The sequence below is a fragment of the Orcinus orca genome, chromosome 4 (genome assembly GCF_937001465.1).
Source record: "Orcinus orca chromosome 4, mOrcOrc1.1, whole genome shotgun sequence".
NCBI classification, from domain to species: Eukaryota; Metazoa; Chordata; class Mammalia; order Artiodactyla; family Delphinidae; genus Orcinus; species Orcinus orca.
This window is the reverse complement of record NC_064562.1, coordinates 107,051,902-107,076,969: the sequence shown is the minus strand read 5'-3', so window position 1 is coordinate 107,076,969 and position 25,068 is coordinate 107,051,902. Positions and strand designations below refer to the sequence as shown.

At 40.4% G+C, this 25,068-nt stretch overlaps 1 protein-coding gene across 4 annotated transcripts in view; it reads right to left on the bottom strand.

Annotated features, from left to right (window-relative positions):
- KCNIP4 (potassium voltage-gated channel interacting protein 4) overlaps positions 1-25,068 on the bottom strand; it is a 1,200,268-nt gene that overhangs the window by 232,429 nt on the left and 942,771 nt on the right. Inside the window, exon 1 of one of the 4 annotated variants that reach the window (XM_049708792.1) lies at positions 952-1,443. The exons of the other annotated variants lie outside the window; for them this stretch is intronic. Coding sequence (XP_049564749.1) covers positions 952-1,063 — 112 coding nt within the window. The 5' untranslated portion in view covers positions 1,064-1,443. Of the gene's footprint in view, positions 1-951; positions 1,444-25,068 lie in introns of those variants that run through there. 4 annotated transcript variants of the gene reach the window in all.

Genomic DNA, 25,068 nt, shown 5'->3' with positions numbered 1-25,068 from the left:
AGAAGTGAATATTCATAAATAACTCGGCAGTAAAAGATCATATCCTTAGGAACTCCATTCTTTCACTTGAGAAGAAAGAAGAGCTTGGATGTAGAATTGACATCAGATAATTAGGGTTTAAATAATTCAAAGCATGTTATTTCAGTAGAAAGATTGTATATGTATATATAAAACTATATATATAACTATATATATATATAAAACTATTAAATGGAAGTTAATCAACTTTTTTTACTCCCCAATCGTTGTATAGTAGAATTGATTTGGGTAGTAAAACTTATATTAGATGGATAAAATATTTATTGGTAGCACCAATGCTGTCCTTTGCTTATATGGGTTCCCACTCAAGAGACAAATGAGCAAAGTGGCTTCGTTGGAAAATGTAAATGGAACACTTTTGCAAATTAAGAGTTCACAGCACATTTTTGCTAAGCATTAACTCAATTTTAAATCAAAAGCTTACCCAGAGAAAAAAAAGCTTACCCATTTTATATCATAATCAATAACCCAGCTCCACCCCCATACCTCCTAACTAATGAGGCAGCCACATATTTCCCTCACAAATCTGGATACTCCTCCAGAGGATGGAATTACTAATGACATTACGGCGTGGTAGCCAACACGAAACTTGACAACCAAAACAGCAACCTGTATTATCACCCCATAATAGAGAGTCCTAACTTCCCACCTTGGAACTATATTTAACCCATAATATCACCCCAAACTCAAATAGGTTTCAAATAGAAAGATAATGGCACAATACCCCTTCCTTTCCAATGTCAAATATCTGGGTAAACAGAAATGAACTGCCCAGTGCTAGGCGGCTCCATGTCAAGCATGCATATTTTAAAACTTTTACTTTGCGTATTAAGCCTGCTCAACTTCTGCAGCGTCTGTATCCACTTCTGAACCAGACCTGACCAACGGCACAGATGGGAGCGACCACTTTACCTTCCGAAAAATCAATCAGTCCCAGCAAATGAAGCAGCTTCAGAGATGCACATATAATCACAACAATACCCACTGTTTGCAGTCCTTCCGACTCCCACTCGAGAGTCAACATCCTTCAAGCTGGTAGAGCATCCCAGCCTCCGAACCCCTTCGGAGTGGAGGGAGTTAATTAGAGAATCCGAGCAATATCTGGCTTGGAACGAAGACTCACGAGGGGGGAAAGTGAGCAGCTCCTCAAAGATGCACCTGGCAAAGCAGCGGCCCCCCGGGGTGAGGACCGACCTGGGCTGAAGTCCAGGCTCTCATACTGATGCTGGCATTTGCCTGGTAGGGTCCCTCAATCACAGCGCGCCGGCCTTGGGACTCTGCGCTGCAGCCAGCGAGTACTTGGACTTCAGAGCTGCTAGGGAAACATCTGTTGGAGAACCGGGGAGTTTGCTGTGTCCCTGCCGAGAAGAGACACTCCCAGGAAACTTGCCCTAGAGAGCACAGCGGCGCTCCGCGCGCTGACGACGCAGCACCGTGCTGAGAAGAGCTGTCTGCGCGCTAGTTTGCAGCCTGGTAAGCTTGCGAATGTCCTCTTTTTGCCATAGCAACTGCTCTCTCTTCGCGGAGCAAGTTCAACCCGCTCGCTCTCAGGCTGCTAGGAAAAATTCAATTTTGGTGGCTGGTGCCTACAGCCCCTTAAAAAAGCCCCTGCGGAAGCCCATGGGCAGCTTTTCTCGGGAGAAAAGTGCAGGGGCAGAATATCCATGATTCAATGGCTTTTTTCAAGCGGGGGCATCCAAACCGCAGCCCACTTGCCACTACACTGGGCCTGTTCTGGTCCCCGTTGACACATGATTGAGAGCATTATTAGGGAGATTGATTTAGTCATTATATTTACAAACATGGGTAGAGGGGTGGGCAGAGCAGTGCCTTGCAAGAACACTGCTGCTCAGTAACTGGCCCCTGGAAGGTGAGTGCTACGATCGTCCTTAAATTCTTGCTTTAGCCTGTCTCAAAGCAAAGTTTCACAGACTTCCCTAATGATAAAAATTACTCGGCTTGTTAAAAACAATCTTTTGTGGAGAGTCTGATTCAGAGGATTCTGGAGTTTGTGTTCTTAAACTAGAAGCTAGGTGATTCTTACCATCAGGGAAGCATGAGTCCTGCTGTCCTGAAAGATCCCAAGGGGTAGTCTATTCCAAACCACACCAAGCAGCCTAGGCAGCTTTGTGGGAATGGTCACTGGATTCTGGGCTATGTCAGAACCACACTGGCTTAGTGTGGTTTTGACATAGAACCCCAGTCCAAGAGTGGTGGTGAAAAGAATCAACTGGGATTCTGTATGTGAAGCGATTTTTAGCCCCTGGAACTCACTATGAAACATAAGGGCTTATGAGTAATGTCTTAGACCCCAGGGGGTATCTCCTGGTTCTGCTACTTTCTTGCTTTGTGATTATTTTGCAAGACACTTAACCACTCTGAAAACAGTTCTTATTCTGTGAAGTTGTGATTATGATCCTTCAATGCTTTATTTAAAGTTCTCCATTTAGGGCTTCCCTGGTGGCGCAGTGGTTGAGAGTCCGCCTGCCGATGCAGGGGACACGGGTTCGTGCCCCGGTCTGGGAAGATCCCACATCCCACATGCCGCAGAGCGGCTGGGCCCGTGAGCCATGGCCGTTGAGCCTGTGCGTCCAGAGCTTGTGCTCCGCAACGGGAGAGGCCACAACACTGAGAGGCCCACATACCGCCAAAAAAAAAAAAAAAAAAAAGTTCTCCATTTAAAGGGAACTCTGGCAACTTAGAGTGGTCATAATAATAGTTAACATTTACTGAGCATTTACTATGTGCTCATCAATATTAGCTCCTTAACTCATCCCCATAGCTCTATGTGACAGGGATTACGGTCATCTTCATTTTATAGGTGAGGAAACAGAAACATAAAGAGGTTAACTTGCCAAAGCTGTGGGCACAGCGCTTGGTAGGCGAGGAGCGTTCATTCTTTCATTCAGTTATTCTTTAACATTTATTAAGCTGCTACTATGAGCTACAGATGATACATGAATGATAAAATGGGAAACAGCGTCCAAACCTATCCTTTGGGGACTTACAGGCTAATGGCGGAGGCAGGCATGAAATTGAATGTGACCCATAAATGTTCTAGCACTTGAGTAGATATCTTTGACGGTACAGTGCGAGCACAAGAAGGGAACGTCAGCTCCACCTGGGGAAAGGTGGGTGGTGGTAACAGGAAGGAGACTTCACGGAGGAAGTAACCGTCAGTGATGGTAGCTTTCATCATTATGGGAAATATTGTATCGTACACAAGCTTCAGGGTAGGCAGGCTTGGGTTAAATCCTGATTCTGTCATGTGAACTGGGGGAAACCTCTCCATCTCTGAGTCTCAGTTTTCTAAATCCGAGATAGGAATGCAGCTGCTTCCTTGTCATGGTTGACATGAGAGTTAACAGACCGTGGAGAGCTGAGCCCAGCCCCTGGTATTCCCTTGCTCAGCACATGGTAGTTGTGGGATTATGATAGAAGTGCCAACTCTTTAGAGGCTCTGCTGGGTCTAGATGGATGAAATGACTTTGCTCTTCTCTGGTCCTGCTACTCCTTCCTGCCCCTAAGTCTAGTTGCAGTCTTTTCTCCATAAAGACTTTTTGAACACCCCAGCCCACAGGGCTATTTTTCTCCTCTGGGTACCAGGAAAATAACTGGTACATACAACTTTAGGTCATCAAGTTGGCTCTTTTCATTTTGGATAATACGCTTATGGGAGATATCTTTATATCAATCGGCCCAACCATCTAACCATCTAAACATGTTGTTTTCAGTTGCATCACCAAGCCAGTGAAGGGGAAACAGTTCTCAGCAGTTGATGGGAAAATAAATGTTTTAAGTAACCATTCTCTGAAATTCCTGCCAACATACAGCTATAGGAAGTCAAAAGAAGTTATAGAAATTAATTAGGTCAAACTATAACTGTATTTTAAAATCCTACCCAATACCATATTATAGTTAAAAAAACTTAAGGTACAGAGAGGTTAAGTGATTTAGTCAATGTCACACAGCTAGAAAGTAATAGAGCCAGAATTAAAATATCCCTTTGATACCCAAATTTATTATTCTCCCTTTATGCATTTCAGCAGATTTCAGCAAATATTTGTCAATTGATCTTTTGAATTATAGAGTTAGGCCAAGTATTTTAAAGTTGCCACATCCCATTTTCCAGGAAAGAAATCCCAGCCCTGCTTGAAATTCACATAAAGCCCCATGGGTATGATTTTGTTAATTCCAGGCAGTATTTCCCTTCAGGACAATGGCATTCCTAGTGTAGGATCCACCAGCTGAGAGTCTTGGAGGCCCATCCCTTTCCTATCTACCTTAGCTACATTTGTACTCGGTTTTCAGAACACTTTCTGTTGGCTCCAGCTATGGATCTTCTAGCTCTCAAAGAATACAATGGGCTCTTTCACATGCAGCCCCCTAGGATTTTGTAAGGTAATAACACCATTGAAGAGTTTCATTCTTCATCTGGAAATCTAGGGAAATGGGAAACACCTGGAGAAGAGTGTCTCTCTAGGGGCATTTTGGGAAAGAATAGTTGGCTGCATATTATTTAAAAAAAGCAACAACTCCAGCTTAGGCTCTATCATTTTGTTGCAATAATTTGTTAGCCCCAAGTCAGGTTATTATATTAAAATATGCTCTGGCTTTCTCTCCCCATTCCCAGGATCACCGCTTTCTTTACATTGTAAGGAATACCCACCATAGGAAAGGAATACCAAAGGAATAAACTAACATTTCATGCTCACTTACTCTAAGCCAGGCACCGTATACTTTACATGTATAAATTAATTTAATCTTACCACAAACCACAGTTAGGTATTGTTATTCCTATTTCAAAGAAAAATAAAAACCAAGGTTATTGAGATTACATTATTTCCACAAAGTCACATTCAATAAAGGGCGCACTTAGGATTTATGTCAGATTAACTCTAAAACTAATAGCCACTAGCATTTATGGAGAACTTATAAATGTTAGGCACTATTCTAAAATCTTTATGCATATTAACTAATTTAATACTTTCATAATTCCCTGAGATTTATATTATTACTTGGGTTTCAAGGAGAAAGTTCAGGCTTTTAAAAGGTGAAGTGGGGCTTCCCTGGTGGCGCAGTGGTTGGGAGTCCGCCTACCGATGCAGGGGACGCGGGTTCGTGTCCCAGTCCAGGAAGATCCCACATGCCGCGGAGCAGCTGGGCCCATGAGTCACGGCCGCTGAGCCTGGGGGCGGGGGGGGGGAAGGTGAAGTGATTTGCCTGAGGTCTTGTAAAGAGTACTTGGCAGAGTTGAGATTTGAATTTAGGCATCTTGGGTGCCAGATTCTATGCACCATGGTGCCTCTCCACACCATGATGAAGGGTTCTTTAACTGGGGCTCTGCTAAGGGACCCTGAAGAATCGCCAGGAACTCTTGGGAAAATGAACTTTAAAATGTACTCAAGGAGGCATGGCCAAGCCAATTAACTGGTCTGAGGAAGAGAGGATCAGTGAGTAGACTTTCAATTTTCTTGCAGCAATCCATTGTGATCCTTTAAGTAATCTCAAGTGAGCTAATTTGTCTGAAACTGGAAATTGATCACTTCCTCTTCTTTTTGTAGCTTCAGTTTGAAATTTCACCAAGTTGAGAAAAAATATTAAAGTTGGATAGATTTACCTACCTACCTATTTCCTCTCCAAAATATAGGTAGAATGAGAATACATACAGGAACTAGTGAAGTCAAATCTAAATTTAATCTTATTAATTTATACTTGTGTCAACTTTTAGAGATCATTTAGAGGTCAAATCATCCAATCTTTTTATCTTACAGGGGCTTAAAAATGAGGTGCAGAGAGCAGAAATGACTTATTCAAGGTCAAAGGACTTGGTAAATGGACAAAATTGGCTTGAATGTCATGATTCCTGAGCTATTAATGACAGGAGAAACCAGGATGATACACTGAGAAGTTAAAAAGAAATTAAGTTCTAAAGGAAAAATCTTCTACTCTCAGTCAATAGGAGTTAAGAGAAGCAAGACATCAATGTGGTTGGCATCATTGAGAAGGTTCCACTGAAGAGAAAAACTAATCTGGGTCTTTAAAAATAAGTGAGGAGAGCAGGAATGACTTTCCCAGAAGTAGAAATGCACACACGCTAGGGCAGCATTCACGACGGTGGCGTGGCTGGATTGAGGCCTCCTAAGCAGGAGAGAAAAATGGTCCTGGAAAGTTGTTGGAAGAGGCAAGTAATGAGGACAAGGTTGTTGTATGACCCTTAGTGTCTCTTCTAATTTTAAGATTTTCTCACCAAAATGATGAAAGCTATTCACTTTCTAATGCCGTCTAATCTACCCCAAACCCTTACTTCTACCCTTAGTATATCACATATCTCTATCTCGGGGTTTCTCAATTACTTGCAAAGATCCCTAAATGTTCTCCAGACAAACTTTCACTCAAACATGACAGGACTCAAGCTATTTTACTTAGTCGCAGGGCTTATTGTGAAAGGTTAGTAAATGCGCCTGGCATGCATTTCTTTAAAATATGTATATGGTTGCCCATTAAACAACCGGCCTCCTGGTTTGAGTGCCCCATTGAATCCGTAAGTTGTTTGTAGGAGAATACCTTCCACTTTAAGAATTCCAGCAATATTGCACTAATGTATTTTGAAAAGAGTTCTCATGTACCTTTTTTTTTTTTTTTTTGCGGTACGCGGGCCTCTCACTGCTGTGGCCTCTCCCGCTGCGGAGCACAGGCTCCGGACGCGCAGGCTCAGCGGCCATGGCTCACAGGCCCAGCCGCTCTGCGGCATGTGGGATTTTCCTGGACCAGGGCATGAACCCGTGTCCTCTACATCGGCAGGCGGACTCTCAACCACTGCACCACCAGGGAAGCCCCTCATGTACCTTATGATCAGAGTATGTGGAGTATGTAATCTTCATATAAACAATTGTCAGACTACTTGGAAATGCAACAAGAAAACTTTTATAAGAATCTAATCTTCCCCTGTGATTTATGATTTTTTTTTTTTTTTTTTTTTGCCTGCTTTAGTTTCCTTTTCCTGGCCTTTCTGGCCTAACCTGAGTGGGTTCCTGGGTTCACCAATTTAATAGGACATACAACTTTGTCACTCATGTCAAAACCCTTTTCACGTTCTCTTTCTATAAAAGGTGTCAGCCACTTATCACTACAATGGGCTGGCTTTAGGGCAATGATGATCAAGGATAATAATATGATTATCCTTTCTTTATTATCTTAAAATTAGGATCCAAATAATTTTGAGCCCCTGCTATGTGACAAACAGTATACAGTGTGCATTACATAAACTATCTCACTGAATCCTTACAACGTCCAGGTAGGATAAGTAATATTAACTCCATTCGATAGTTGAGGACACTGAAATGCAAAAACTTAAATTTTCTTATACTGCAACATAGGGGAAGTGATTTTGTCTTTGTGTGGTCCAACTTGAAATTTATGTGAACTACGTGAGTGCAGAGGGCCTGATTGATGACCTATCAAACATACATTGTACATCTGCTTTACTCATTAAAGATTTCATTATCCTGAGGTAAAGATTGCTGCTCACTTGTAAGATATAGATCATTGCCTTTCTTCCTGTGATGCTGATATTCATACTCATTGTCTCCTTCCCAGACACCAGGATCATGCTGCCCCATTATGTATGTGCTAATCTGTAACTATACTTCTCTGATGAACTTTTGAAAGAATAACCCCCTGCCAGGCTTGATGTTCTTTTTTCTAGCAAGGTATAAGACTATGCTAAAAACCATGCTTCAATGGAGCACTTCTCAGAGCTGAGAGACTGTCTCATGGCCTATAGCCTTCAGCTTAGCTGGAATATAACTCTTTCTTAATCTTAGTCACAGACTGGTTATTGACTTTCCATCTGCATTGCTTGGCATAGTCGACAGGGTATCAGAGAAGCTCACCCGAGGTTCCGTGTGTTCTCCTTTGGACAGGCACAGGCCCCTTGAGCCCCTCTGGCTTCCCAGCATTCTCCTAGTGCTTTGGTGAGTTCTCCTGATATCCAGCCCTCACAGATTTTAAAAAGTGACAGTCCTGAGTTTTGCCCAAGCTGTTAAAATGTTAAGACTTGGAATCTTATGGAGGTACCAATACATTTCTTAAGTGGAAGGGTACTACAGGAAAGTCCTTAGGCAGAGAAAGCAGAAGGACCATTCGAGTTAACTGTGTTGGCTCAACTTTTTAAAACATGTGGCTTAAAAATTGGAAAGATTTGTACTTTATAGTAAAATGAAACAAAAAAGAGGGTTGGAGATTGTGTTTCTAAAGCCTACCAGCTCCTGGATGCACAGCCACAGACTGGAACTCCAGCTGGCTTCACATACAATGGGTACAAAGTCAATACTCATCTTGCCCCCAAATCACTAGGATGGGGTGCTTTTGACATTCCAAAACTGTTTTTTTTTTTTTTTTTTATATACTCAGTTAGAGAAACTAACTTGATAAAACATCTTTTCAAAATTCTGACCCTAAGAGAATAAAAGTATTCCTAGGAGAAAGCTTGAAGTTATAACTCTTATCATGTCCTTGAAATGTAAACATAGCCAGCATCACTTGAGACTAAGGCCTTGGCTCAGTTAGTAGAACCCAAAACTAAGAAGAAAAAAAAAAAAGGAAAAGAGATTTTTTAAAATTCAAGCAGGAAAACTATGAGATTTCTGTCTGTGTCTATCTGGATGTATATATGCCTGCGTGTACATTATAAATATGATATCTCTATCTCTGAATGGTATTATCAAAATAAATTTGTAAAAGAGCTCTATTTAATTGATTTGAAAGTAAGCACTTACAAATCAAATATTTCTAAATGTAACATAAGCTAGTCCCAAAATTTAAAGGACCACATGATCTAGGATTAATCTTTAATGAATAAAAACAAATTTAAGTTGCTAGTTTAATTAATACAGATATGTCTTTAGACATATTTAGAGTCATCAATATTAAGTATAATACTTTTATTGTACTTAGGTTTACTGAAAGTCAATAAGCTCATGTTATCTCTGTTACAAAATTTGTCAACAAGAAAATTAACTTGGTATGATGATATTTTCCTAAATAACGAAATAGAGATAAATGGAAAAAAAAAAGTTTTTTGGGTGAACTCTTTAAGAATACTTATGTAATTCAAAAAGAGTCATGTACCAAAATATTCATTGCAGCTCTATTTACAATAGCCCGGAGATGGAAACAACCTAAGTGCCCATCATCGGATGAATGGACAAAGAAGATGTGGCACATATATACAATGGAATATTACTCAGCCATAAAAAGAAACGAAATTGAGCTATTTGTAATGAGGTGGATAGACCTAGAGTCTGTCATACAGAGTGAAGTAAGTCAGAAAGAGAAAGACAAATACCGTATGCTAACACATATATATGGAATTTAAGAAAAAAAAATGTCATAAAGAACCTAGGGGTAAGACAGGAATAAAGACACAGACCTACTAGAGAATGGACTTGAGGATATGGGGAGGGGGAAGGGTGAGCTGTGACAAAGCGAGAGAGAGGCATGGACATATATATTCTACCAAATGTAAGGTAGATAGCTAGTGGGAAGCAGCCGCACAGCACAGGGAGATCAGCTCGGTGCTTTGTGACTGCCTGGAGGGGTGGGATAGGGAGGGTGGGAGGGAGGGAGATGCAAGAGGGAAGAGATATGGGAACATATGTATATGTATAACTGATTCACTTTGTTATAAAGCAGAAACTAACACACCATTGTAAAGCAATTATATCCCAATAAAGATGTTAAAAAAAAAAAGAATACTTATGTTATGATATGCCTACCTAAGCTTCTCCCAATTTTTGGTAACTTGAAACTTTAATGTTTCACTGAATTAAGTTAAATGATGGAAATTCATTGAATTCTAGATCATTTTTAAATAAGATAAAATACTGAAACATTAATTGCTAAAGAAGTCTATGTTTACCTATTTTTGACCTCTTATTACAATGATACTAAATATATTTGAGACTATAAGTAAATATATTTTGTGCTTTATTGCAATATTATACAATAAAGTGTCATATGTTCCTAGAAATTAATTTTTAAAAAGGACTGTATATGTAAAGTAGGATATATGTTGTTATTGAGATATTTTGTTAAGGAAAAAGAAAGTGATTTTGTCCAGAAGCTGGTTATTTCTAAATGGAAAACGAAAGAAGGGACAAACATATGCATATAAAAATCTGTGGAAGGTTTGTGGAAAAGGAACCCTGAGAAAAGAGTTTTGTGTGTAATTAAGTTGAATTTGAGTGAATGAATTTTAATATTATAGGTAAAATGGTGGAAAACTAGAATTTGTGTTTTTCTCTGCTAAGAGGACAAAGTTTTCTTGAAATATTGATCTGTTGTTTTTGACAACTGACTGTAAAGCTTCTTTACCTCTTAAGTAGTCTCTTGTAACTTTCTGTATTTGTCTTAGAATATTTTATTGTCACCTTGATTAAGTGAATAAGTAGTGTTTCACAGTAACTTATGATCCTACTTCACCAAGCGTTTAAAACCTTTTGATATCTTTGACAAACTTCCTCAAGTCAAATTCTAAATGAAGTTCTTTTGACCTCTAGCTAACTTTTGGATGCTTCAGAGAGCCCTAAAACAGCTCAAAGGGAGATATTAAACTAATTAGGCTTATTTTGTAGGTTAAATTACATGGGAATCATTGTCAAATGAGTAGTGATAAACCTTCTTAGGTTTTATTGTATGAGTGAATGTTATTAATATATATGTTCTAGAAATTATATGAAGTTTCTAAAATTTGAAATGTCCTGGTATGTCGTCAGTCACAATTTTAGCTATTATCTTAAAACGTATGTCACAGAAATAGCTGAATTTCCTCAACAGTTGCAATGTAATCAGGTCTTTAACCATGCTTTTTAAGTCTTTTGTAATTTATAGGTAGTCATTGTCTTACTCTGATGCTTTTACAAAACTGCTTATAGATGACTTGCTTTTATGCTCCAAAACGAAGTTAGACTAGGTAGCAAAAGGACTTCCACCATGTATGAAGGCTATTTCAGCAATTGCTCTCTTAATACAAGGCTACTGAAAAGATAGTAGCGTGGTCTCCTTTAACTATTTATGTCCTCTACTCAGTTTGCTTCCAGCACCACAGTAAGAAAACAACCAGGACTGCATTTTATTAACAGATTATCTTCTTGCTCCTAGGAATGACTTACAAGAAATTCCTATTGATAATGAGGATCTAATTTGATTTACAGATGGGTTCTCCTTAAAGGATGAGCAGGGACATTACTGAGCTGGATATGTGGACATAATTGAAAGCTCTTATTTACCAAAAACAAAGCCAGCACAACAAGCTGAATTAATTATCTTAACCCAAGCTTGTCACCTAGCTAAAGACCAGAGAGCAAACATTTATACTGGCAGTCCCTATCCCTTTGGAGTGGCACATGATTTGGGGATGCTATGGAAACAATGAGGTGTTTAACCTCTTCAAGACAACCTATAAAAAAATGGAAAACAGGTTTCAGAGTTATTAATTGCTATACACCTGACAAAACAGTTAGCAATTATTAAAACACCAGCATTCTGACACTATGGAAGCTAATGAAAATAAGCCTGCTGACGCTGCAGCCAAACAGGCAGCTTTAACTACTCAACCTGTCCAGCCTCGAGAATGTCCGCTGTTCTCTGTTAACCCTGCTAAGTCAGTAAAAGATTTTCTTCTACAGGCGCAAGAAGAAGAGAAGAGATCACCACTGAAGAAGAGAAACAGATGTGGCAACAAAAAGGGGAAATTCTTGACCCCATCACACAAATATAGTTTGGACCTGATTAAGAAAAAACCTATAGTGTCTGTTGGAGAACAACTGCCATTCTGTAACTCATTTGGCACCTGAAAAAATGGTTTTGTGGGAAAACAATGTTTTGGGAAACTTTCACCCATTAGTGGTTCAAGGGAGATATATTACATTATTTTCAGGGTCTTGTTAAGGCACTTAAAAGATATAAAAAAATTGGTAGCTAACTCCTTTTTCAGCAAGTTCTCCAGAGGCAGCTACCTTAAGGATCATGGATTAATAAAAGATTATTTGCAGCCACAGTGGAAAGGATCTTATCAGGTACAATTAACTAATCCATGCTGAGCCTAACTGAAAGACATAAATTCATGGATTCACATCTTTCATTTAAAAAAGGCTCCACCTGATGGGACACTGACCCTTGTTTTTGATACCTGGATTCAACAGACCAAGACAGATATCAACAAACCAGAATGAGAAGACAACAACAGAGGCAGACCGCTAAGGCAAGATGCCAGACCTGACCCATATGATTATTTATAATACTTCCTTGATTTTTTGTACTTTTGCATACGATTTAAATGTTTTTCCTATTGTGGGCACAATCTTATGCAGATTTTAAGAATCAACCCAGTTGTTGAGTTTGTGTTTAATTACTTATGTTCAGCATTTCTGGCTTACCTTGGTGGATTTCTCCTCTCCAAGCTCTGAGTGTATGTCCCTTAGAAAATTTATTTCAGAAGAAAGAAGTTATAGTTCTGTTTAGGCCACTACTGATATTACTAGATGGGACCCTCTCACCTGGTCAATCAATGATACTTGCTCTGACTCTGGCCATAAATATGAATTCTCTCTTAATGGTACCCAAGCTCAGTCTAAACAATGAGCTAAAATTCAGTCAAATAATTTAACTTCCCAATTATACAGGACCCTCCCTCAGCTATGGGATGGATTTATATGGCTAACACCAGGCTATGGTTGTTTAATTTTAAGAGCTCCCCTATGTTGGGAACAATTCAATCATACTAAGGGCAATCAGCCTAGTAATACTAGAAAATTAAGCTGGGTGCCTTATAGAAAATGTCAACATAGCATTTCCCTTAAAGTTAGTAATTGGTATGAGGCAGATTGGGTTATACAACTAGGAATACACTGGGTTTTACCTAATGGAACTCAATGGGTCTGTGGTACCAACCTATGGCCCTGGCTTCTGCCAGGATTGATAGGAAGATGCGTTCTAGGATTCCCTTGGTCTTAAGATAATATGCCTACCGATTTAGATGTAACTCCAGCAACATTTACCCTTAATGTAAGCCCAATGGCCCAAAAAATAGATATTCCATTGGTATGACCATCTGGCAGCTATTTCAGTGCCTTCAGTAGGACTGGAAGACATAATCACCCATATCGAGGGCCTCACAAAATTCACCCAACAGGCCTTGAATGACAGTAATCAGGCTATAGTCCTACTGAATTCTGAGAGCTCCATGATGAGAAAAGCAGTATTATGAAACCACCTGGCATTTGACATTTCTACAGTGCCCCAAGAAGTCACCTGCCCCATAAATCAAACTGAATGCTATATTTTATACTGTTTTATACCAGATGAATCCTCTGTTATAACACATTTAATGACCCACATGAAAAATAACATTTCTGCTTTAGGTGAACCACTTCCCAGTCTTGGTGACCTTTAAAAAACAGGTTTGGCTCTGGAACTTCATGGCTTAAATTTCTACTTATGAGCTTATTAATGTTATTAACTATGTTACTTACATACTGTCTGTTTTATAGGATTGTTGTTTCTTGCATTACCCAATGTGTAACCAAGCCTCAGACAAAATTAATGATGACCACATAACTTGATCACATATATAACTCTATATAAACAATTATCATTAATGTAACATGTATTAATATTTCTTTAAAAATTATTATTAAAAGCACAGGTACAATGCCTGTGAGACAATTTGATGTAGTTGATAAAAGGTAGAATCTATGAGATGTTTCCCTTTCAGCATATAGCTTTGTGCCTGTTCACCATATATAAATAACTCCCCAACATAGATGACTATGCAAATCCAGAGATAAAAGAGGCCTAAAAAACCCCCAAAGAATTAAAAAAAAAAAAAAAAAAAAGATGCTAAGCACCAAGGGACATGATGGACCCATGGCAGACAGCACTCACTCTGACATCAAAGGACAAAATTTGATAATTAAGGCTTTCTATCTAAAGATTTGCTATCAAAAGGGGGAAATGATAGAGAAAAATTTCAAATTTTCACATATTGAGATACAGGAAAGCCATTTTGGTTTTACGTGATGCAGCTTGACGTTTATGTGAACTACGTGAGTTTAGAGGGCCTGATTTATGGCCTAACAAACATACATTGTACACTCGCTTTACTCATTAAAGGAAAGAACGCATTATCCTGGGGTAAAGAATGCTTACATTGAAGATACAGATCATTGCCTCTCTTCTTGTGATGCTAATGTTAATACTGTTAATCTTGTCCCCTTCCCAGATGCCAGGGTCATGCTGACCTGCTGTGTATGTGCTAATCTGTAACTATACTTCTCTGTTGAACTTTTGAAATAATGTACCCCCTGCTGTATTTGATGTATGTTCTTTGTTCTCACAAGGTATAACACTGCGGAAAGTCATGCTTCAGTGGAACAGTTTTTCAGAGCTATCTGAGAGGCTTTCTCCTGGGCTATAGTCTTCAGCTTAGCTTGAATAAAACTCTTTCTTGTTCTATGCTACAGACTGGTTATTGATTTTTCATCAGTTGTAACTTGCCCAAGATTATGAAGGGGATCAGAATAGGCCACTTCAAAATAATGCCACTTGGCATAAGGATTATGCTGGAAGTGATTGAGAAACAGCAGGTGTGAGAAGTGTTTTCTGCCCTCCTCTTGTCTACCTAAAAGCAGGGCATACATTTCACTTTGTGAAGCTGCCCCCGTCCCTCCTTTTTCGGGAGCCAGAGAGCAAATCTTATCACGGGAGACAAAAAGTCATCACCATGATGAGTCTGCATAAACAAAACTAACTGCATAGAAGCCTTACCTTCTATTAGTTTCCCCTATATACTTCCCCACAGTTTATCATCCCTTGAAACCCAAACTCCCTTTCTTTTGTTAAAATGGTACATAAGCCTCAGAATCTAACTGCTGCTTTTTTTTAAAAAAATATTTTATTTATTTATTTTTGGCCGTGTTGGATCTTCATTGCTGCATGCAGGCTTTCTCTAGTTGCGGCAAGTGGGGGCTACTCTTGGTTGCAGTGTGTGGGCTTCTTATTGTGGTGGCTTCTCGTTGTGGTTCGCGGGATTCAGCAGTTGTGGCTCACAGGCTTAGTTGCTCCGCAGCGTGTGGGATCTTCCCAGAGCAGGGCTCGAACCTGTGTCCCCTGCATTGGCAGGTGGATTCTTAACCTCTGCGCCACCAGGGAAGTCCCTAACTGCTTCTTTGTGTTTCACATCTTTTCTGTGAACTTCCATGTCCATAAATATTAATAAAAATTGAATACCTTTTCTTTTGTTAGTTTCTCCTTTGTTAGTCTAGTTTGCAGGCCCCTAGTTACTTAACATAAGAGGATAGAGAAAAAGTTTTCCCTTCCTAATAATTACATGCTAGAAGTCAGTGAGTTGGGATTTAACCTCAGGAATTCTCACTCCAAAGCCAGTGTTTTTACATCTTTGGGGAGGTATATGTAAAGACCACTATTTTTGTTTTGTTTTGTTTTGTTGTTATTGTGGCCCCATTAAACAGAGAGAAGCAAGATTTTTTTTTTTTTTTTTTTTTCGGTACGCAGGCCTTTCACTGTTGTGGCCTCTCCCTTTGCGGAGCACAGGCTCTGGACGTGCAGGCTCAGCGGCCATGGCTCACGGGCCTAGCCGCTCCGTGGCATGCGGGATCTTCCCGGACCAGGGCATGAACCCATGTCCCCTGCATCGGCAGGTGGACTCTCAACCACTGCGCCACCAAGGAAGCCGGAGAAGCAAGATTTAAAATGTAAACAGTATCCAGAAAGATGTGGTGTGGCCTTAACTTCACACTGAAGTATAATGCTTGGCATCAAGTTCTTTCCTGGCAGCAAGGTAAAGAGCGCAAGAAAGAGAAATGAGATAAGGGAAAGGGCTCAGGAGGGAAGGAGGAGGAAGGAGAAAAGTTGAAGGGGAAGAGAAGAGAAGAAGGAAAGGGGGCGGGTAGAAATGAGAGCGAGAAAAGACAAGCAATCCTCTATGCTAGCCACCATGGGAGATTCAGAATACAAAGCTGGATGTGGCCTATTTTCTGTTTGCTAGATTCTCAGAGACTTCCAGGGAGATGGGATCTAAAATAGGAGTCAATAAGGCTAAAGGAAAGGAATGGGTAAGGGGTTATTTCTACCTGAATTAGTCCTACCTCCCTGGTCCATTAGTCTCTGGGGCCTCTGTAACTAGACATGCAGAACATCCATTCAGCGCCACTTTCTCAGCCACAGCTTCAAATGACCTTGGAAATAGAGCAGGCGGTTTTAAAAGTGAGATGAATGACATCTCCATGGATATTGCACTACCCATAGCTGGGCCTTGGGCACTGCATTCAGTGTCTGTTTCTCGGCCCTGTGATGCCTTTCCCTTCACTTGGGGAAGGACCCTTCATCAGCTTGATTCTCTCAGTTTTTAGGCACAAGATTACCATAGTTTGACTCCAGTGTTCTCAGCAGCATTGGCTCATTTCCTGTCCCACAGCAGCACTTTGGGAAAGACAGCCCAACTGGTTTAGACTTTAATGCATTCTGAATCTCAAGAGACACTGAATGATTACCTTGGTCAGGTTTTGTTGTATAGGGTTGTAGGGACTACATGGAAAGGATATTTGCAGAGTCCTCAAGATCCTTCTTTGAGAACACTTCCAACCCCCTCTTGTTTGTTTATTCTCCTTCCTTCCTTCCTTCCTTCCTCCTTCCTTCTTTCTTCCTTTCCTTCCTTCCTTTCTTTCTTTTCTTTCTTTCTTCCTTTCTTCCTTTCCTTCCTTCCTTCCTCCCTTTTCTTCCTTTCCTTCCTTCCTTCCTTCTTTCTTTCTTTTCTTTCTTTCTTTCTTCCTTTCCTTCCTTCCTTCCTTCCTCTCTTTCTCTCTTTCTTCTTTTTCTCTCTCCCTCCCACTCTTCCTTCCTTCCTTCTTTCCTTTCTCTCTCTCTTTCTAATGTGCACATGCAGGCAAGTACATGCGCACGCACACACACACACACACACACACACACAATTATCACTGGAATCATTTCCCTCTTCTGCCAGGTACATGCACACACACACATAATTATCACTGGGATCATTTCCCTCCTTTGCCAGGTTATAACAAGTCCCCATGAATAGAGAAGTCCCCTCTGCACTGAGCTTAGTGCCTTCCTACTGGGTGAGAAACAAGGCTTAGTGAACGTCTACAAAGAAAATGTTTAGGATGCAGGGTGTTGGCCACGGTAGGCATTCATGCGCTAATTGCAAGTTCTCTGAAGCGACTGGCCAGGGCCTGACAGCCAGGATTCACAGCCGGGTCTTTGGACCCTCAATCTAGTGCTTTTTTTACTGTGATGGAATTTAAGATGTCTACACAATTACCAAGACACAAGCAAGAAGGGACGATGCTCTATTGAACAGAGACATTCCTCCTAGTGAGAAGATCAGAAAAATCCACAATAAAGAGAAGCCATGTGAACTGGCCTTGAAGGCTAGGCCTAATATTACCTATGTACAGACATTGCTCATGAGTGCCAGCTGTTGCTAGTACCCCAAATCAGACAAATTGATGACTAGCTACCAAGATCTGCTTCAAGCTAGCAACCAATGAACCTGGGGGCAGAGTCTGTGTCAATCTCTTTAGCAAATAGGACTAAGCCTTATTCAAAATAAAAAAAGAGGTAAAAAAATTTTTTTCTTCCTACCCCAGCTCCAAAAACAGAGGCCTGGAGAGTTAGAAAGGGAATCCCTTCTCTTCTGGGAATTACATGTTTCCCAGAACTTCTAGTCAATCAGTGGGGTAGCTTATCACTGCTGGAGATGACTTGTTTTCTATCATTACACTCATGTTGCTGTCATGCCAAAATCAGTTTGTATTAGTTTCCTATTGCTGCTGTAACAAATTAACACAAAACAGGTGGCTTGAAACAACACAAATTTGTTACCTTACAGTGCTGGAGGTCAGAAGTCTGACATGGGTCTCACTGGGCTAAAATCAAGGTGTCAGTAGGGCTGTGCTCCTTTAGAAGGCTCTAGGAAAGAATCTAGAGGCTTTTCCAGGCTCTAGAGTCTGAACACATTCCTTGGCTGGTGGCCACCTCCGACTTCAATGCCAACAATGCCAAAGTTGAGTCTTTTTCAGGTAGTGTCATTCTGAACCATACTAGTTGCCTCTTTCTTTCATTTATCCTTGTGAATCCATCAGGCCTGTCTGGATAATCAAGGATAACCTTTCTATGTTAAGGTCAACTGATTAGCAACCTGAAATCCATCTGCAACTTTAATTACCCTGTCATGCAACTTAGCATATCCATGGGTTTCAGAGATTAGGATGTGGATGTCTTTGGTGGGGGGCATTATTCTGGCTATTACACAGTTACAACATATAAATTACTTTTAACAGAAAACACCCCTTTAAATAAGAAAAGAAAAGCTAACCCTAAAATGAAACTCACAAAAATAAACTCTATTTAATCAGGAGCAAGCCAATTGATATATGTGTGTGTATTTAATATACATAAAAAGAACCTTATCTTTGAGAAGCAAAGGGCAGCTTTAATTAGCATTTCTGTCTTTGAACTTCCAATTTTTACTAAGAAAGGACTCTGAAGAAAGTACCTTTTAAAATATTAAAAAGGAACAGCAAACAATTTAGAAGATTTAAGCTAATGATCAGACCAAGGGACATTCTACTCTCATTTTAGTGGTCAGAAGCAATTAGATGCAGAGCGGGTGTTTCCTGTGAGCCCGGAACTAACCTAGGAGGTACAGGAGATAGAACCTCAGAGCAGACAGAACTGGGATAATGTTCCCCCTTTGCCGAATTTCTAGGAGGATCACAGAAGATAGTGAAGGAAGAGGCACTTCTTAACAGGGAAAAGGCACTCACACGTTAACACTCTAATTAACTCTCCCAGGCATCCTAGGACGGATAAGACTAGAAATAAGCCAAGATCTGCAGCTATGGAGGTTTTCATTTTTACTTAAAGTTGTCAATCCTCTGAACATGAGTAAGTCACAGATTATGACTTTCAGAAAGACTTCTCACTGCTTTAACAGTACTGTGGTAAATGAGGGACTTTCCCCTTTGAAGAGCCATACGATGCTTTCTCCTAAGGACACTGCTTTTAAATGGGCTGGTTCTTACACACTTGAGCTAAAACATCAATTCTAACACTTTCCAAAAATCTACATTTATCCAAGACTTTGTTATAATTTTATGTGTATTTTTACTTTCGCAGACTCTGTCTCATTTATTCTTTTTATCTGTCCATTGTAAAAATGAGAGCACTGATGTTACTTGGCCTTATCCAAGGTCAAAACCAAGCAGTAAAACTGGGTTTTAAAACTAGGTTTTTGACTCTATATCCAGTTTTTTTTTTTTTTTTCTCTGCTCTAGTATTTACAGAATAGTTTCTCTGTGTTGGGTGTTGTGGTGAGGGCTTTATTTCGGTGATTTATAAAATGGGAATAAGTGCATAGCTCCCAGTGTTGTCAGGAGCAATAAATGGGTTAGTACACAGTACATTTAAAGCATTCAGGCCATTGCAGAAGATTTAGCAAGTGCTCTATTTATAAGAGTAATTATTAGCATTTCTTCACAAGCCATCTCCGAGGTGTTTCTATTATTACACCCATTAGACACATGGAGAAACTGCAGTTCGAAATGGTTAAGACACTTAACCACTTTTTCGGGTATGTGACCAAGTGAGCCACAGGAATCCTCATTCACACAAGCCAGCTTCATGTTGACTCTCTAGGCTTGGTTCTTTAAAACAGAGCCATTCTTAGTCACACACCTGGACTTCCAAGTGGGGCAGAACCTAAGCTAACCAAGCTGCAAACTGTTCCATCAATTTGGAAAGATCCTCAGATTTCAGATGCCTAGCTCTGTGATCATTTCTTCACCTGAGAAATCTGACCTTCACCTTATTTCTATTTCATGTCATTCATGCGTTTCTTCATTCATTCTTCAAAACAGTTAACACTGATTGTGAGCCATGAAAAATATACAAGGGACAGTGAGGGATAAATATAATGAAGAACCTTACGGTCCAGAAGGGGAGGTAAGGAATGCACATAAGTCACTAAATCCAAGGAAGACTATTAGTGTTCACGAGAAGGTATGTTTAAAGAGACATGGGGGTTTAGAGAAGGAAGAGGAACAGGGAAGTAGGAAGGTGAGGTCCATTAGGGAATGCTTCATAAAGTCTGAGTTTGACTTTCATAGTGGTTCAGTCATTTTTTTCAGTGAGTCAGTCAACATCATTTATTGTCTATTATGTGCTAAAATATGCAAAACCCCTCAATATAATCCAATCAACAAATCCTGTTGGCTCCACCGTAAAAATATCTTTTCTCTGACTAATTCTCACTAATTCTGCTAACATAGCCCTTGACTCAAACCACTATGTGACACATTCCCATCTGATTTCCCTGCTTTCACTCTCACACCTCTACAGTCTATTTTTACACAGCAGCCAGATTACAGAGTATATTTTCATGTAACTTCCCTGCTTATGGCCTTCCGAGGGATGGCTGTCCATTACATTGAGGATAACGTTCTGGCCTCTCTTTGATTTCAGCTGAGACCAATTCCATCTCTCCCCCGTCCCCAACCACACTTCTCACATAGTCTTTCAATCCTCTGAACAAACTAAGATTATTCCCGGCTAAGGTCTTGTGTTTGGGGATCCCTCTGTGTAGACTACCCATTCCTCCAAGGCTGTCCCCTTCTTTCTTTTTTTATTTTATTTTAATTAATTAATTAATCTATTTATTTATTTTTGACTGCGTTGGGTCTTCTTTTCTGTGCATGGGCTTTCTCTGGTTGCGGTGAGTGGGGGCTACTCTTCATTGCGGTGCGCGGGCTTCTCATTGCGATGGCTTCTCTTGTTGTGGAGCACGGGCTCTAGGTGCGCGGGCTCAGTAGTTGTGGTGCATGGGCTTAGTTGCTCTGTGGCATGTGAGATCTTCCCGGCCAAGGATCAAACCCATGTCCCCTGCACTGGCAGGCAGATTCTTAACCACTGTACCACCAGGGAAGTCCTCCTTCGTTCTTTCTTTTTTTTTTAATAGGCTTTTTTTTTTTGGCCGGGCAATTACAGCATATGGGATTTTATTTCCCCAACCAGGGATCGAACCTGTGCCCCCTGCAGTGGAAGCATGGAGTCTCAACCACTGGACCACCAGGGAAGTCCCTGTCTCCTTATTTCTTGCTCTTTCTCATCACTCAATTCTAGGCTCAAATGCTGTCTTCTCAGAGGGAGTTTCCTTGACCAGAAATAATCTGTGTCTCCTCTCGTTACTGCCAGTCACTCTCTATCTCCATAGCACTCATCACTTTCCCTGAACTTTTTTTTAACATGTTTGTTAGCTCATTCATTTCCTATCTCTTTCCACTTGTACAGAATACTCCCAGTATGACCTCTTTGTCATATTGTCTCCAGCACCTAGAAGAGTGCTTGATGACTGTAGGCTTTTCATAACTATTTGTTGAATGAATAAATGAATGGCATAAGACAGCGCTCTTTACTCATGCAGGCATTTGAAACCACATGAATTGCCTCAGCAACAGTCATAATCAGAGATTAGCAACTAACTTCATTTTATATAGTACAGTGGGTTCAAGAGAGAATTCTCTTGTGGGAGCTGTCAGACTATGAAGAATCATAAGTATCTATAAGAGAGCTGAATGATGAGGCTCTAATAAGTGTTTCTGGGCAGTAGAGTGGCATGATCAGAGAAGGGTCCTCTTTGCTTCTGGTAAAAAAAAAAAAGCAATCGCAGCAAGGAGAGAAAAGAGAAAAGAAATTGAAGACAAGAAGATCAGTGAGTAGGCTATTGCAAGGGTCTAAATCAGAGGTCACATCAGTGGGCAGAAAGGGACAGGGATGAGATCTGGCACTAGAAAAGATGCAGAGATGAGCTTGGCAGGACAGTGTGAAGCTGAGACTGAGAATAGCGGGCATCAAAGGTGATCTGAACTAATTGTGAAACCTGGGGGATGTATCTGTCAATATTTTCCTGGAACTGACTAGTGAAATGAAAGGCTGGTGGAAATATATTAAAAAGATGCAAGGATAACGCATGAACTTGAAATCAAAACTGAACAGCCAAGGCTTAGGAAGGGGAAGAAAGAGGGCAGCTCTGGGTGGCCCACATCAGTAGTCTCTAGCCCTCTACTTGAGAGGGCTACACTTAACTAGAAGTGTTCCAGGCACTCTTGAGCATGGCATCTACCCATCTCCAAATTTCAAACTTCAAAAAGGAAATCCTGCTTGGCCCACCTTGGGTCAGGCAAAAGCCCTTGGATTGATCAGTTATAACCAGAAGGCAGGTCTCCTAGTGCAGAAGAGCACTGGGGACTCACTCTTGTGGTCGGTGGTCCCTTTAGGAGAAAGGAAACTCTTGAGGGTTCAACCAGCCACTCCAAGTCATCCCCGGGTGCAAATGGAAATGAGAACATGTAGGGAGGCAAAGATAACTAAAGTTTTGATAGAACTATATTTGAGTAATGAGCAGGGAATCCAAGGAGAGCTGCTGAGTTGATAACTTAAAATGTGAAGCTATACCTTGGGAGAGAGGCCAGAGCTAGAGATAAAAAGCTGGGATTCATCCATATAAAGGTAATTGTTGAAATGACAAGAGTGAATAAAATATTCAAGGAAGAGAGATGTTCAGAGACAGAGACCAGAGCAAAGAATCAACACTGTATGAAAAAGAGGAACCAAGTATACCAGCCTAGTATACCAAGTATACCAGAACAAACATGGTGACAGAGATCCAAGGGGATTTTAGAAAGTAATATTTTCATGGGAGTCAAGAGACAAGAGAGCTTCAAGGAGAGGATTGACCCCTGTGTTAAGTATAGAAATCCATTCATTCTCCAAGTTAAAGTGTAGTCCTAGCACAAATTATTTGAGGCGGGTCAAAGTACAGGTATGCAAATATGTGTGTGTATGGGGAGGAGTGTTTGTGGATGGGATGTGTGTACACGTACAGAAGACTGGAGTGCAGGGGTGAAAGAAGAGAGATAATGCTTGAAAGGATTTTCAACTGATTCTTAAGTTTTTTCCATTCAACCCAAGACAATTCTAAAAGTATTACTGACCATTCGGTATGTGCCCAACTTTGACGCAGGTACTGAGGATACCATATGCACAAGTGAACTAGCCCCTGCTCTTTTGGAGCCTAGGGTTCAATGGCAAATGCAGAGAAGTAAGCAGGCAGTTATTAAATATTATAATGAGAGCAATGGTGGTTCATCGTGGGATCTCACTAGATAGACACAACCCACACTTGAATTTGGACAGGTCTTTGGGAAAAAACATATTATCTGAGCTGAGATTTTAAGGATGAGCAGGGTCAGATAAAGATGGGGAAAACGTGTTACTGGTAGAGGGAACAGTAGGTGAAACATCTTAGACATGGGTAAGAGCTTAGCGCCCTGAATGAGTTTGGGCAGAAGAAACACAGAATGGACACACTGGATGGGAATAAATTGTATTTCAAGATATGAGGCTGCTAAGGTAAGCAGGACCCAGATCACAAAGGCTTTTTAAGCTGCTAAAGGAATTTGCTTTTTTATCTTGAGAGAACTGGGGACCAGTGAAAGATTGTAAGCAGAGGCAAGACAGCATCAAATGTGTACTTTAGAGAGATCATCGTGGTTGCTGTATGGAGAACTGATTGGGAAGTAAGTGTGGCTGAACTACAGGCAAAGAGACTAATTATGAAGCTATTCCAGGAGTCCAAGTGAGAGACGAATTAGGAATGTGGCCAAGGTAACAGATCTCCAGGATACCGGGAACTGATTAACCGTAAGAGCTAGAGAGAGAGTCCTGAATGATGTTCAAGTTTCCAGAAAACAAAACAAAACAAAAAATTTACCCTCTCTAGTTGAAAGATGAGATTATTTGCAAAATTAATTATATTATGAAGGCCTAACAAACTGATGCATGTAGGTTTGAAACAAGGAGCATTAAGTTTAGCGACTGCACAATATGCTAACTAGTCAAAGATAAGATGGAGAAAAGTCATGTACGTGTGACTTGGAATTTGCTAGTATGGGAAAATTAATCTTCCCAGAGCAATCATCTCCACCTCTGGAACTTCTAGTCATTATCACGGAATGGAGCAAAAGAGAAGTGAGGGTGAGTGGCATGTGAACATTTGTTCATGGCCATTTAAAATCAACTGCTTTTGCTCAGTGGACTCTCCCCACTTCCACCTGGCTCAGAATGGTGAATTCTCTAGGCAGGTATATGCCATCTATTCTTGTAATGTCAAGTAGGAGGCTCTCCAGTTAGCATACAAAGCATTAGCAAATTTATTTGGTTCTTTCTTAAAGACTATTCAGAACCTGACCAATTCTCAACTCACTGCCACACTCCTGATCCAAGCCATCATCCTCTCCTTCCTGACTTTTGTCTTCTAAGTCATCTCTCAGCTTCTGCCCTTGCTTTCCCACATCTATTCTATAAGAAAAACAGCCAGAGCAAACTTTTAAAAACATATGTCAAACCATGCGATGACTGTTGCTCAAAATCTCCCAATAACTCTCATTTTTTTAAAAAAGTAAAAACCCATTTAAAATGGGGGCATTGAGTCTTTTACAATAAGTTCCTGATCTCATCTCTCATTACTTCCCACTTACTCACTCACTCCAGCCACTCTAGTCTCCTCAATGTACCTCCATCATCCAAGGCATGCTCCTGCCTCAGGGCCTTTGCACTTGTGGTTTCCTCTCCCTGGACCAATCTTTACCCAGATTTCTACATGACTCACTCCCTTGGCAATATCAGGTCAGTATTGCATGACCGCCTTCATAAGCATTCACAATCCCTAGCCCTGAGAACAGACTTGATGTGTAATAGGTGCTAGATAATGAGTTGATGAATGCTGCCGAAGTGTTTACTCAAAGCAACAAACATTCTTCATAAGTACACACAGTTTTCCCCTTAATAAACGCAAATAGATGTAATACATCACCGTTAAATATTTCATACTTAAATGTAACATACAAGTAAATAGAGAAAAAATTC